Raw genomic sequence first — 15,305 nt, forward strand, 5'->3', positions numbered from 1 at the left:
AAATGGTGCATTTTCTGGGAAAATTCCAGGGGTGCTGATAATTTCGGCCATATCTGAAAATAAAGAAAAGTGAAGGTCTCAGGAATGTCAATCTGCTCAAGTTCAGTTTAACGGTGGTCTTAAAAAAAGAATATCAGCCATTTTGGAAATGTCTGCTGTGGCAGAATGTGAGCAGCAAGAAGTTTAACTAACAACAATAACTGACTTCTAATTAAAAAACTGGCTGGAGTGAAGATGGAGTTTGAGACCCCCGACTTAGCCGGTTATTTGTTGGCTTTTTGTAGGTGGACTTTTGATTTTCAGACCATCCATCCATCCATCCATCCATTTTCCAACCCGCTGAATCCGAACTCAGGGTCACGGGGGTCTGCTGGAGCCAATCCCAGCCAACACAGGGCACAAGGCAGGGAACCAATCCCGGGCAGGGTGCCAACCCACCGCAGGACACACACAAACACACCCACATACCAAGCACACACTAGGGCCAATTTAGAATCGCCAATCCACCTAACCTGCATGTCTTTGGACCGTGGGAGGAAACCGGAGCACCCGGAGGAAACCCACGCAGACACGGGGAGAACATGCAAACTCCACTCAGGGTGGACCCGGGAAGCGCATTTTTAAACCTCACATTTTTCCTTCCTACATGTAACACTTTACATTTGCTGACATTAAATTTCGTCGTCCACAAATCTGTCTGTCTGCTGTCCAAGTCCATCTGTGATGATTCAACAGATTTCCGATTATCTGCCAGTCCACTTACTTTGATATCCAAGCTTTCTAAACCTCGAGATAAAAAGGGCACAGACTTGATGGGACACAACCCAACACACTGCACTTTATACTCAATAACACTTTATTCTTACTCTAAGTAATACCGTAGCAGGGGTCAGAAGCCGCTCTGCTCACGAGCGGCACTCTTCCTCAGATTCTCAGATATGTTGGTCGTGTATCTTTTGGGTCAGTTCTCATGAAAAGGCTGCACTGCAGGAATACCTTAGCAAAGGCCAGGAGCCTCATCAGGGGCTGAGCGCCTGCCAGAATTCACAGAGTTAAGTTTTGGGATCCTTCCCTGGCTTACGTTGGTTTTCCTTGTCTTTTCAATAATTTTCCAATTTGAATTATATTATTATAACTCTGGATTTTAGATTTTATTAGAATATAGAATTTTAAAAAAATTTTAACAATTTAAATCACTTACACAGCTCATTGTGTTAATAATTCCCAGTTTCAGTGACATGTTTGCACCATCACCAGGCAAGTCCAATCCAATCCATGATGTTGTTACGTATTCGGCAGGCCTACAGTTTATATGAATTTAGACTTCAGGAGTTCGGAGGCTCGGAGCCTAATCAGAGGCACAGCACGTCCTAGTCCGCCTTACAGAGAAGTGCACATTCCCAAATTTGGCAACCTTTGGCGTGCCATAGTGGACGTGAACGGAAGACGTTTTGAAGGATGTCGCATGAATAGTGTAATATACATTATTATCGTAAATAATTGTTACTTTTGTATGTTGATTTGATGCCAACAGTTTTTGAAGTTCGAACTCGTAAACAGTAAATCATAGCAATTCTGTTGTTAAGGTATGGTCCCAGTTAGTTGGCAAACGACGAATATTTGAACAATTTGTTAGATTCTTGCCACACGACGCCTTGTTGGCCAGTAGCAGCAGTTCCGGCAAACATTATAAGAGTGGTGCTGCTAAACGTAAGGCATGCCGGCAACGGGAATTGAAAAACGCTAAACTTACCAAGATTTCTACTTTTTTCAAAATTGAGCAAAGGCCAGTGGTGGTAACTGAGAATGCTGATGTTGGAGAATCGTCGCAACGGCCGCAAGCATGTTATGCAGACAGTGCAGTAAGTGAAATTGTTGGCACTACCGAGTCTGGGAGTAGAGATACAACGGCTTCAGATCAAATGCTGTGTGCTAAAACCGTTAAAAATGGAGAAACTACTAAAGACAAACAAGCAATGTATATAACCAAGAAATCTCCTACTGACATGGCAAATTTCTTGGAACCAATGACACCTCACTTTATTTTCATTTTCTCAGAAGTCGTGTAAAACAGGTCGATGGTGTACAGTCATATGAAAAAGTTTGTGACCCCCTCTCAGCCTGCATAATAATTGACTCTCCTTTCAACAATAAAGATAACAGTGGTACGTCTTTCATTTCCTAGGAGTACTGAGGTGTTTTCCAAACAAAGATTTTTAGTGACGCAGTATTTAGTTGTATGAAATTAAATCAAATGTGAAAAACTGGCTGTGCACAAATGTGGGTCCCCTTGTCATTGTGCTGATCTGAATGCCTGTCACTGCTCAATGCTGATTACTTGGTGTGATGAGCTCGTTAAGCCTTGAACTTCATAGACCGGTGTGTCCACTCATGAGATATAAAGGGATTTAAGGTGGTCCATTACAAGTTGTGCTTCCTTCCCTTTGACTCTCCTCTGAAGAGTGACAGCATGGGATCCTCAAAGCAACTCTCCAAAGATCTGAAAACAAAGATTGTTGAGTCTCCTGGTTTAGGGGAAGGCTACAAAAAGCCATCTCAGAGGTTTAAACTGTCAGTTTCTGTAACTGTAAGGAATGGAATCAGGAAATGGAAGGCCACAGGCACAGTTGCTGTTAAACCCAGCAGGTCTGGCATGCCAAGAAAAATACAGGAGCGGCATATGAGCAGGATTGTGAGAATGGTGACAGACAACCCACAGATCACCTCCAAAGACCTGCAAGAACATCTGGCTGCAGATGGTGTATCTGTACATCGTTCTACAATTCAGCGCAATTTGCACAAAGAACATCTGTATGGCAGGGTGATGAGAAAGAAGCCCTTTCTGCACTCACGCCACAAACAGAGTCACTTGTTGTATGCCAATGCTCATTTAGACAAGCCAGATTCATTTTGGAACAAAGTGGTTTGGACTGGTGAGACAAAAATGGAGTTATTTGGTCAAAACAAAAAGCGCTTTGCATGGCGGAAGAAGAACACCGCATTCCAAGAAAAACACCTGCTACCTACTGTCAAATTTGGTGGAGGTTCCATCATGCTGTGGGGCTGTGTGGCTAGTTCAGGGACTGGGGCCCTTGTTAAAGTCGAGGGTCCAATGAATTCAACCCAATATCAACAAATTCTTCAGGATAATGTTCAAGCATCAGTCACAAAGTTGAAGTTACGCAGGGGTTGGATATTCCAACAAGACAATGACCCAAAACACAGTTGGAAATCTACAAAGGCATTCATGCAGAGGGAGAAGTACAATGTTCTGGAATGGCCGTCACAGTCCCCTGACTTCTAAATCTATGGGATGATTTGAAGCAGGCTGTCCATCAAATTGAACTGAACTGGAGAGATTTTGTATGAAGAATGGTCAACAATATCTCCATCCAGAATCAGACACTCATCAGAGGCTATAGGAGGACAGCGTCTAGAGGCCATAAGGAGGTTCAACTAAGTATTGATGTCATATCTCTGTTGGGGTGCCAAATTTGTGCACCTGTCTAATTTTGTTATGATGCATATTACATATTTTCTGTTAATCCGATAAACTTAATGTCACTGCTGAAATCCTACTGTGTCCATAAGGCATGTCAGATATTAAAAGGAAGTTGCTACTTTGAAAGCTCAGCTAATGAGAAATAAAAATCCAAAGAATTAAGAGGGGTTCCCAAACTTTTTCATATGACTGTAATTGTATCCTGTCAGCTGGTATTGTTGTTTTAATTTGTTGCAAATTGAAATGACTTCATTTTATAGCACAGAACAGTTTCTACTTTGTAGCTTACATTACATTTTAATCATCTTCCTGCACAAAATTGTCTTGGAGAAGTAAGCGGGTCCACATCTTACATTTATTTATGTACTACTACTACTACCTCCCACATTCCACTCCCACAATTTATTTTATTTTTGCTAACTTACAGCTGCTGTAATAAAGCAATTAAAAAAGTTATTACAAATTCCATTTAGAGAGCCGGTTGGTTTGTCACCAGCGTGTGATCTGATGGTGACGCGGTCCTGTACACCACTGCCCAGCTGGTCCCTATGACCTGGCTGCGAATAAATTACTAACAGTTATGCTAGACAGGAGGGGCCCACCTCAGGGCGCTGCACAGGGGGCTTTCAGCAAGCTAGCTCTGACACTGTTAGAGGCCTCTCTCCTTTGCTGTTTTGTGGAGCCAGGATCATATCACATAGATGTGGTGCTCCACACCCAGATCACTCACCTTTGAAAGTAACCGAAGTCAAGTACCAGGTCTCCGATATGGACTTTATTTTGTTTATTAGATGTACAGTAAAACTTCGATTAGCCGTCATTCGGTTAACCATCAGTCTCTGTTAACTGTCAAGGTCAAAAAACAAGAGAGCACACGCCAGTGCCTTCCTGTTACTGTACTTCTGCTGCCATGCGGTACGCTGCGAGCTCTGCACTTTGGAACAACTCTCCCTCGTGCCAGCGCGTATTGTTCTTCCCCACCACCACGTGTCAGGCCGCATTTTGAAATCGCAGTGTCAGTTACGTACCTTCAGCTTTTCTCTTTTATTATAATTAATCTAGTGTCACAAGAATGGACAGGAGACATAAAAAGGTTTGGGGCAGCCACCTGTATATTATGCCCTGGCTGCGAAAAGGGTTGGATTTTGTAGAGTTGTGTCAGGTTCAAAGTCCAAAACAAAACTGAGGACATGTGGCAAAGATGGCGGTTTTAAAGGTCTGGACCAGAAGTTACGTCATCAGGGCCGATGGAACTGGAATTGACGTCATTATGGGTGTCGGAAACATGTGGGATTTCCCGTGAATGGTCTGCAGAGGATTGAGAGAGAAAATCAGTGCACCTTGCTATCCCCTGGTCAGGCATGGAATCATCACTATTCGGACCCTTTAACTGCTTCCCATGCGCTCGAGTGTGACACTACTATACATTGTTATGGCTGATACATGTAAGCGTGTGGTGTTGGAATTAATAGATAGATAGATAGATAGATAGATAGATAGATAGATAGATAGATAGATAGATAGATAGATAGATAGATAGATAGATAGATAGATAGATAGATAGATAGATAGATAGATAGATAGATACTTTATTAATCCCAAGGGGAAATTCACATTCATAATGAACACTTATACGGAGTAGGAAGAACAAAGGTGAACGATATAAAGTGTGATGCCGACAAAATTGAAAAACTTGTCGAAAATGGAAACCACTGATGGTAATGTTAATGCATTGATGTTAATGTTCTTGTGTATTGTAATTCTCCTTTTAAATTCTGTTATATTATGTTTTGTGATGTGCAGTCAGCTTGTGATGCACTGTTGAGGAGCAGAAAGGGCGGAATGAATGCTGTAAGTGATGGGTCTGGAGGAGGGGCTTTTGTTCTGTGATGGGCGGACACGCCTCTTAGGAGTTGAGTGACAGGAGAAGTGAGGAGGAAAAGGAAGGGGCGGTGGAAGGAAATTTTGCGTAGAGAGTCAGGAGTCAATACACAGGAGTGTCTGCAGTATTGAAAAAGAACGTGAGTGGTAGGAGATAAACTGAGTGGTAGGGGAGGCTTGCTTTGATTGTTTTAGAGGTGGGCTCTGTAACCCGGATAATGGAGTATAAGACACGGCACCATTTGTTACGGAACAAAGACTCCAAGTAAAATGAAGAAAACGCCTGTACCTTTAAGTTGTAATTCCTTATCATGCTAGTCATTACAAAATTATATGAATTAATTCATTTTGTTAATACTATATTATATTTTGTTTTGTAAATAAATATGACTATTTGCTAATCTACAGTATATCATTTTGAAATTCTCTATTCTGTTATCCGTCTTTTCTCTTGTCCGTCACTTCCTCGGTCCCAACCCCTGATGGATCATCGAGGTTTTTCTGTATTTACTAGCAGGAAAAACTGTAATAAATGTTGGGTATGAAATACAAAGTTTCATATTGGGGTTACACAGCAAGCTTCATAATTTGGTGGCTGTAGGTTTAGTTGTTGCAGAATTTGTCTTCTTAAAGCAGGTGTGATGCTTGTGAGCGCAGGGAAGGTAAATGGCCAATCTGACAGGATTCTTCTCTCTTGAGCAGGAGTGCTGTCTCTGAAAATGCGTTTCCAGTCCCTCCCTGTATAGGGTTCCTTTGAGGACCATTTTACCTGAGATCCTACATCAGCTGAAACTGATTGAACTCCCAGTCCCTGGTTAGTTGTCAGTAAACTTACTTTGAAAAACATGTTGACTTATGAAGTTCCCAAGCTCCTGTTTTACATTTTCTTACAACCACATGCACTACACACTGATTAGTTTTTCTGAGCCTAATTGTCTACATAGATAAATGAATAACATTCATAATATTTACTTTTACACGTGCTTGTCTTCCCAGAATTCTTCCATCAATATGTTGGAATTTCATACACTTATCCTTCTTCATCACCATCTTCCTCTTCTTCTTCCTTTTCATTTTTTCTCATTTCGATGTGAGGTGGATGTGCCGATCAACCTTCTCCACACAGCTCGATCCTGCCCCTCCTTGCCAGTCAGACTCTTTTCCTTCTTTGGCCTCCCTCGGGTTCTCTTCCCCTGTGCTTCTTTTGCCCACATCTTCTTTGTCTCTCCTCATCACAGCTCCATTCCATTTTCTTGTACTTCCTTAGATTTCTCTTCCATTTTTGTTACAGCTCAGATTGACTCATTTCTTGTCCTTTTTTATAACTCCTCACATCCATCTCACTGTTCTCATTTCTGGCACATCTCACTTGCCCATGTCTCGGCTCCGTACATCCTTGCTGGTCTTATTACTTTCTTAAAAACCTCACCTTTAACCTTCACTTTAATTATCTGACCACATAACACTCCTGATACCTTCTTCTGATTGTCCCATCCACTCTGCACTCTCTGGGTTATCTCTGCATCTGATTCTCCATCTTGGGCTACCACTTCTTCTTCTTCTTCTTTCGGCTGCTCCCATTAGGGGTTGCCACAGTGGATCATCTTCTTCCATATCTTTTTGTCCCCATCATCTCGTTCTGTTACACCCATCACCTGCATGTCCTCTCTCACCACATCCATAAACCTTCTCTTAGGCCTTCCTCTTTTCCTCTTCCCTGGCAGCTCTATCCTTAGCATCCTTCTCCCAATATACCCAGCATCTCTCCTCTGCACATGTCCAAACCAACGCAATCTTGCCTCTCTGACTTTCTCTCCCAACTGTCCAACTTGAGCTGACCCTCTAATGTCCTCATTTCTAATCCTGTCCGTCCTCGTCACACCCAATGCAAATCTTACCATCTTTAACTCTGTCACCTCCAGCTCTGTCTCCTGTGCCACTGTCTCCGGCCCATATAACATAGCTGGTCTCACTACCGTCCTGTAGACCTTCCTTTTCACTCTTGCTGATACCCGTCTGTCACAAATTATTCCTGACACTCTTCTCCACCCACTCCACCCTGCCTGCTCTCTTTTCTTCACTTCTCTTCCACAATCCCCATTACTCTGTACTTTTGATCCCAAGTATTTAAACTCATCCACCTTCGCCAACTCTACTCCCTGCATCCTCACCACTCCACTGACCTCCCTCTCATTCACACACACGTATTCTGTCTTGGTGGTCCTACTGATCTTCATTCCTCTTCTCTCATATCTCCACCTCTCCAGGGTCTCCTCAACCTGCTCCCTACTATCACTACAGATCACAATGTCATCAGCAAACATCACAGTCCATGGGGACTCCTGTCTAATCTCGTCTGTCAATCTGTCCATCACCATTGCAAATAAGAAAGGGCTCAGAGCCGATCCCTGATGTAATCCCACCTCCGTCACTCCTACCGCAGACCTCACCACAGTCACACTTCCCTCGTACATATCCTGTACAACTCTTACATACTTCTCTGCCACTCCACACTTCCTCATACAATACCACAGCTCCTCTCTTGTCACCCTGTCATTTGCTTTCTCCAGGTCCACAAAGATGCAGTGCAGCTCCTTCTGGCCTTCTCTAAACTTCTCCATCAACATCCTCAGAGAAAATATCACATCTGTGGTGCTCTTTCTTGACATGAAACCATCCTGCTGCTCACTAATCATCACATCCCTTCTTAACTGAGCTTCCACTACTCTTTCCTATAACTTCACGCTGTGGCTCATCAATTTTATCCCCCTGCAGTTACTGCAGTCCTGCACATCCCCCTTATTCTTAAATATCGGCACCAGTACACTTCTTTTCCACTCCTCAGGCATCCGCTCACCTTCCAAGATTCCATTAAACAATCAGGTTAAAAACTCCACTGCCATCTCTCCTAAACACCTCCATGCTTCCATAGGTATGTTGATCCTAGATATTTAAACTTCACCACTCTTCTCAATAGCTCCACCTTCAGGCTAACATCTGTATCCTGATCCTCATTAAACCTCACATATCCTATCTTCTTCTTCTTCTTCTTGTTTATCTTCAATCTTTGCTGGCTTCTGTCTTTCCTAAATAAATGTAGAAGTACCGTCCATATGCCAGTGTCACTCTTTCAGTCGGTCCCCTTCTGTCCCTCTGTCTTTCTTTATGATTTGTTTTTTTCTTGTTGTGTCACTTTGGTGCCAGGTCTACTCCTGGAAACCATTTTCCAGCTGAAATTCCTCCGTAATAATAAGACAAAACAAATCGGTGGGTATCAAAGCATATGAATAAACCAGAACTTGATGTCCCCTGCATGACCGGCAGGCGTGACAGTTTCCACGACTGTGTCATTTCATGTGCTGTTCTGCACTCCACGTGGTTTAACACTGCACACGTGATGTTGTGTAAAGGGCACACACAAGGCCGCCACTGCCATCACCAAGACCTCCGAACAAAACTACCTTCGCTTGTCAGAGGACAGAGACTTCATGGCTATCAGTGGGAAATGCTTTTCAATCGTTTCCCACAACACAGTACATTGAAGAACCAGCAGTACACAGTAACAGTGCTTTCTCTTTCTATGTCGCTGTCTCTTCTTCTTTCTTTCTCTCTGTCTGTCATTCTTTCTGCTTCCACCTTCACTCCTCTTCTAGCAAGCATTGTCTTCTCTCTCCTCAAATGAAGGCAGCGAGCTTCTTTTATCCTGCACCCAGAAATACTTCCGGTGGCCCATCAGCGTGGTCCTGAAGTACTTCTTGGTGAGGCCGAAGCCCGACAAAGTCCCTGCAGCACCCCCTGGTGGCACCAACAGAACCCAAAAGGGCTGTACTGAACTCCAACTCCCTTCAATTCCTTTGGGAATCTGAGGCATTGCTGAAACCTATGGGGGATGCCTTCTAGCACTCTGGGGGAGATAATGCCCTGTGTATGTTCTCTCCCCTGGTCCTTCCTTTATGAAGGTGTCCTGGCCAGGTAAGGGTTCTGGACGTCTGCCACACCAGGTGCAACTTACATTTATTTTACACCAGCCAAAGTACCCAGTGTTGCTCTGGTATATTTGTAGAATGAAAAACAGAGGTTTATGGGTCTTTTAAATGGAAACCCTATTGGTGACTGGTGTGCAAACTGCAGCATACAGGAAAAAATTCAAACCTGTGAGACCCCCAGGGTCAACATTTTGTGATCCAGGGTAGACCAGCTTGTCCTTATGGTCCTAGAGAGCATCTGTGCAAAATTTGGTCAGATCAGTTAAAGGATGTAGGATTGTACAGACAGACAGACATTCTATTTTATACTGTGACGGACGGCGAGGACCATTACCCGTCCAGGACGCCAGCCGGGTGGAAGGACCAAGGAAGAGAGCACGGTTGGGACATTATCTAACCCAAGATGCTAGAGGACAGCACCCCCTGGGTTGCTATAGTACCACGGTTCCCTGCAGGACATGCAGGAAGTTGTAGTTTGCAGCAGCCCTTTGGGATCCGTGGGCGCTGCCAGGAGGTGCTGCAGGTACAGCTGAGCTCTTTGTGGCACCACTTCCACCACATCCATATTGTCTGGTAAACCTTGGGTCTCTGCCTGTCTGTGTCAGGGTTTGGGGAGCTGAATGCCCCCTGGTGGTCCACAACACATGCAGACTAGCGAAAGTACCCGGCGTTGCCCAGGTGTATTTGTAGAATGAATGAAAGAAAGAAAGCAAAGGTTCATGTGTTTGTTAAATGGTGGCCCTATTGTTACTGCTTGCTGTCCCATCCATCATCCACACCGCCTCTCTATCAATGTCTCTGCTCTTGCGAGAAGCAGCATACATTGCCAAGGTAAGTCATGTTAAGCTGGTACATCCAATGGTCAACATTGTCTGTTTGGTCCGAGAGAGCAACTGTGCAAAATTTGGTGTAGATCAGTCTTAGGGGGAAAGATTGTAGTACTTGCTCGGAGCCAGCAGGAGGCACTGGCACACAAACTGTAGCACACGGGGGGGCAAACATAGCCAGAATTTTGGTTTACAAAGCAGTCTGTCCTGTCCTTGTGGTATCAAAGACCAAGTATGCAAAATTTAGTCCAGAGGGTGTAAGAATTGTATAGGACATGGACAGGCAGATATACTATTTTATATATAGGCCCAGGGCCGTCTTAACAGCATTATAGCCCCCCAGTGCCCGGAGCCCCTACCTACACAACCACGCAACAAGTCACAAACATATATAGATTAGCATGGGGCCCCTATGCTCGTGGGGGGCAACTGCCCAGCGTGCCCGTGCGTTAAGATGGCCCAGTATAGGTCAGTAAGCTTAATGTGCATCTCACATAATTAATGGAAGGAATTATTAAGGAAAAGAAAGAGCAACACTTGGCAAGAACAGTAGTTTGACTGAGCAGTCAGCATGGGGTGTCATGTTTTACTAACATGCTGGAATTCTATGAAGAAGCAACAAAAGGAAATAAACAAAGTGGAGTAGATGAAATTATTGATCTGGACTTTCATAAAGTATTGGATAAGGTGCCACGTGAGAGGTTGGGCATCAAACTGAAAGAAGTGGCAGTTCTAGGTGATGTTTGAGGCCGTACCTTCCGGCCGTTCAGGTTGCACAGGTAGTCTAGCTCCTCCAGGATGGCACATCCACACATAACGTCACAAGAAGGTTTGCTGTGTCTCCTGGCACAGTCTCAAGAGCATGGAGGAGATACTAGGAGAGGGGCCGTTACACAAGGAGAGTGCTGTAGAAGGGCATCAACCCAGCAGCAGGACTGGCATCTGCTCCTTTGTGTGAAAAGGAACGGGAAGAGCACCGCCAGAGCCCTACCTACTGGTGTACATGTTTCTGACCAAACTGTCACAAACAGACTGCATGAGGGTGGCATGAGGACCCGACGTCCTCTAGTGGGACCTGCGCTCACAGCCCCTCACTGTGCAGCTCGATTGGCATTTGCCAGAGAATACAACAATTGGCAGCTCTGCCATTGGCAACCTGTTCTCTTCACAGATGACAACAGGGTCACGCTAAGCACATGTGACAGACGTGAAAGAGTCTCGAGACCATTGTGGTGAATGTTATACCCGGTTTAATGGTGGGTCAGTGATGGTTTGGGGTGGCATATCCTTGGAGGGTCACAAAGACCTCCACATGTTGGCAACACTGCTGTTAGGTATCAGGATAAGATATTGTCAGACCTCCTGGTGCAGGATAATGCCTGGCCTCATGTGGTCAGAGTGTGTAGGCAGTTCTTGGATGATGAAGACATGGATGCCATTGATTGTCCCACACGTTCCCCAGACCTGAATCCAATTGAGAACCTCTGGGATGTTATGTGTCGGTGCATCTGAGGCCGCCAGTCCAGGAACTCACTGATGCCCTGATCAGGTGTGGGAGGGGACACCATCGGCCATCTCATCAGGAGCATGCACAGACATCATTGGTGGTCCATATAAGCACATGTGGGCCACACACACTACGTTAGGAGTGGCCGTGATGAAATTCACACAACTTGGATCTGCTTGGGATTTCATTTTTTGACTTTGATTTTCAGTGTGATGTTCAATCAGCCCTCAACGGGTTGGCAATTTTTGGTTTCCATTGACCGTTGTTACATCATTTTGGTCTCAACGAACTGCCCAGGATTACTACAAATATTTCCCACATGAATATTACATTCATCGAGATCCAATGTGTGATTGAAGTGTTGTGTTAATTTTTTGGAGCAGTTTATTGTAACGGACAGCTGGGATTCTTACCCGGCCGGGATGCCTCCATATAATAGAAGGACTGGGGTAAGGAGCTTGCACGGGGTAATACCTCCCCCTGGATGACAGAAGGGAACCGCCATCCCCAAAAGCCCCCCAGGGCTTGCTACAGTGCCACGGGTCTGGAACATGGAAGCTCAACCCTTCTGGGGCCCATGGTCAACATCAGGGGGCGCATGGAGAACGGGTTGCTACCACACCCAGAAGCGCAGCCTGGATCCCCTCTGGGTTCTCTATAAAAGGGGCCACCTCACTCCATTTTGGGGAGCCAGAGTTTCCTGGAAGAGGAGTGGAGGCAAAGAAGAGATAGAAAGTGCTGTGGACTGTGCTTATAATACTGTGCTGTATAAGGTGGGAAATGAGGGGAAAACGTTTCCCACGCTTAATAAAGGTGTGTTGTGTGCTGAACTTGGGCTCAGTGTCTGTTGTGTCAGGGTCCCTGGAAAACACAGAATTTTAAATAAAGTCATTAAATAAAGGGTCATTCTGGTGTTTGGTACTGGTTCTTCTTCTGTGTCTTATTCGTCCTCGTTCTTCTTCTTCTCATTCTTCCTTGTTCTTCTCATTCTTCCTCGCTCTTCTTCTTCTCCTAATTATTTCTGGATCTCCCTTCTTCTTCTTCTCGTTCTTCCTTGTTCTTATTCTTCCTTGTTCTTCTTCTCATTATTTCTGGATCTCCCTTCTTCTTCTTCTCGTTCTTCCTTGTTGTTATTCTTCCTCGTTCTTCTTCTCATTATTTCTGGATCTCCCTTCTTCTTCTTCTCGTTCTTCCTTGTTCTTATTCTTCCTCGTTCTTCTTCTCATTATTTCTGGATCTCCCATCTTCTTCTTCTTGTTCTTCCTTGTTCTTATTCTTCCTCGTTCTTCTTCTCATTATTTCTGGATCTCCCTTCTTCTTCTTCTTGTTCTTCCTTGTTCTTATTCTTCCTCGTTCTTCTTCTCATTATTTCTGGATCTCCCTCCCTCTTCTTCTCCTTCTTCCTTGTTCTTCTTCTTCTTCTTCTCATTATTTCTACATCTCCCTTCTTCTTCTTATTCTTTCTTGTTCTTCTTCTTCTCATTATTTCTACATCTCCCTTCTTCTTCTTCTTCTTCTCATTCTTTCTTGTTCTTCTTATTCTTCCTCATTCTTCTTCTTCTCGTCATTCTTCCAAAGGGTCATTCTGGTGTTTGGTACTGGTTTTTCTTTTTCTTCTGTTTCTTATTCTTCCTCGTTCTTCTTCTTCTTCTCACTCTTCCTTGTTCTTCTTCTTTTCTTTATTTCTGGATCTCCCTTTTTCTTCTTCTCATTCTTCCTCGTTCTTCTTCTTCTCATCATTCTTCCAAAGGGTCATTCTGGTGTTTGGTCCTGGTTCTTCTTCTCATTCTTCTTCTACTTATTATTCTTCCCTGTTCTTCCTCGTTCTTCTTCTTCTTGTTATTTCTGGATCTCCATTCTTCCTTCTTCTTCTTCTTCTGTTCTTTCTTCCAAAGGGTCTTTATGGTGTTTGGTCACTCCTACTTGTTCTTTATCATGAAGGTGGGCAGCCCTTAAACCAGCAGGTTACTTTGGCTTATCGTTTATTTGTGTTTCGGTGGTTTTAATTTGTTTTTTTTTAATTACAGGGTGGACAAAGGTACACTGCAGGTCTTGACAATGACAGCCAGGTAGGACTGATATGCTATTATTTAAAAGCTGTTTTGTTTTGTTTCTTTTTTTCTCCAAAGAGAAGCTAGCTGAGGCACAAAGAAGACTCGCCACGTTGCACTCCGACATGGACGCCGTCTTTGAGGTTCAGAAGGAGAGACACCTCAAATCCGGTCAACGGAAAAGAGGCCTGGCACGGCCGCACAGCCATATTGCAGAGCGCAAAACGTTGCAGGATCTCAAGCTGGCCTTCAGCGAGCTCTACCTCAGCCTGGTACTGCTTCAGAATTACCAGGCAAGTTACAAACTGTCACCGTCACATCATATCTGCACCGCCCCGGGGGGTTCTTCTTTATTTCTTCAGGATGGGGACTCCCAGAAATGAAGATCTCAGACCTTATTCCAAATGGTTGCTTAATGTGAGGTCATCTTCAATTGTATACAGTATAGGAGCACAGCCAGGGACTAAATGGCCTCCTTTCGTGTTTGTCCTCTATACCGGAGACTTCAGGTACATTGGTGAGGTGTGTCATCTGCAGGAATCCCCAAGTGACAGTGACACATATCAATGGAGGGCAGAGAGGAGGAGAGGAAAGCAAGCAGAACATTAGCAGAGCAGAGCAAAGCACATGCTGGTGAACCTCAGGAGGTCCAAAGCCCCTCCATCTACTGTACTAGCTTAGGTGTTTTATTATGGAAGGGTTTTGGGGTCACCCTCTCCTAAGACACACTCTTTTATTTCTACACACACATGTCCTCCAACTGTTGTTCTCCTCTCCCTCACACTCACCTGGCTTTGAAAAAGAGATGCTCTTACACCTGGGGGGATCACTAGCTTCAGCACTTATTAGGGGCTTGCCCCCCCATGATAAAGTGGATTAAAAGCAGTGCCAAACACCCCCTTGCTGTTGTTGTGAGATCGAATAGCAGAGGCTGGGTGTGGAGAGTTCTCGTAGGGTTAACCACGTGGTGGTATAAGGGGACCTTTGCCATGCCTTTGTAGTTCTTGCAGGAATGACCCGTTGGTGGTGGTAGCGGTGATGTTTTGGGGGGTGCGCCGTGTGTTGTCACCTTTGGTGTTTTTGTGTTGTGGCTGAGCACAGCAGATACGAGGGATGGGCTTGTGAAAAAGCCTAAGTGTATTGGGCAGGTGTGGGGAATGGCTCTCACTGATGGGGGGCTGGATGCCTGAGATTAGGGGTTAAAACCCTGGAAGCCCCCACCCCAAAGACACCACTGCTTGCACTGACTTTACCCAGAACTGATCACTCCTGCACTTGTACTTTCCCAATTGGAGGGCATCTCCTTCTATTGTCTGTACCCCAGATGGCAAGAGAGAGCAACAAGGCAATTTGGGGGAGGATTAAACTTGGATTTATTCATCAGAGTCTTTAACATTAATATGCTTGAATGAACCAACACCACCAGAGAAAAGCAAATGAAGGTGACAACATTCAGCCTGGAGATTTATGGAGATGTCATAGATGAAGCATTCAGACTCTTAGGGTTGCACTGCTGTGTCTCATGGGATGGGTTTTCTCGGTGAGGAGGGT

At 44.5% G+C, this 15,305-nt stretch overlaps 1 protein-coding gene across 1 annotated transcript in view; it reads left to right on the forward strand.

The window, feature by feature from the left end:
* Window positions 1-15,305, forward strand: part of LOC114657153 (xenotropic and polytropic retrovirus receptor 1 homolog) — a 128,929-nt gene that overhangs the window by 54,101 nt on the left and 59,523 nt on the right. Inside the window, exon 5 of the mRNA XM_051931695.1 lies at window positions 13,833-14,047. Coding sequence (XP_051787655.1) covers window positions 13,833-14,047 — 215 coding nt within the window. The remainder of the gene's footprint in view (window positions 1-13,832; window positions 14,048-15,305) is intronic.

Source organism: Erpetoichthys calabaricus, chromosome 9 (genome assembly GCF_900747795.2).
Source record: "Erpetoichthys calabaricus chromosome 9, fErpCal1.3, whole genome shotgun sequence".
In the NCBI taxonomy this organism is placed as follows: domain Eukaryota; kingdom Metazoa; phylum Chordata; class Cladistia; order Polypteriformes; family Polypteridae; genus Erpetoichthys; species Erpetoichthys calabaricus.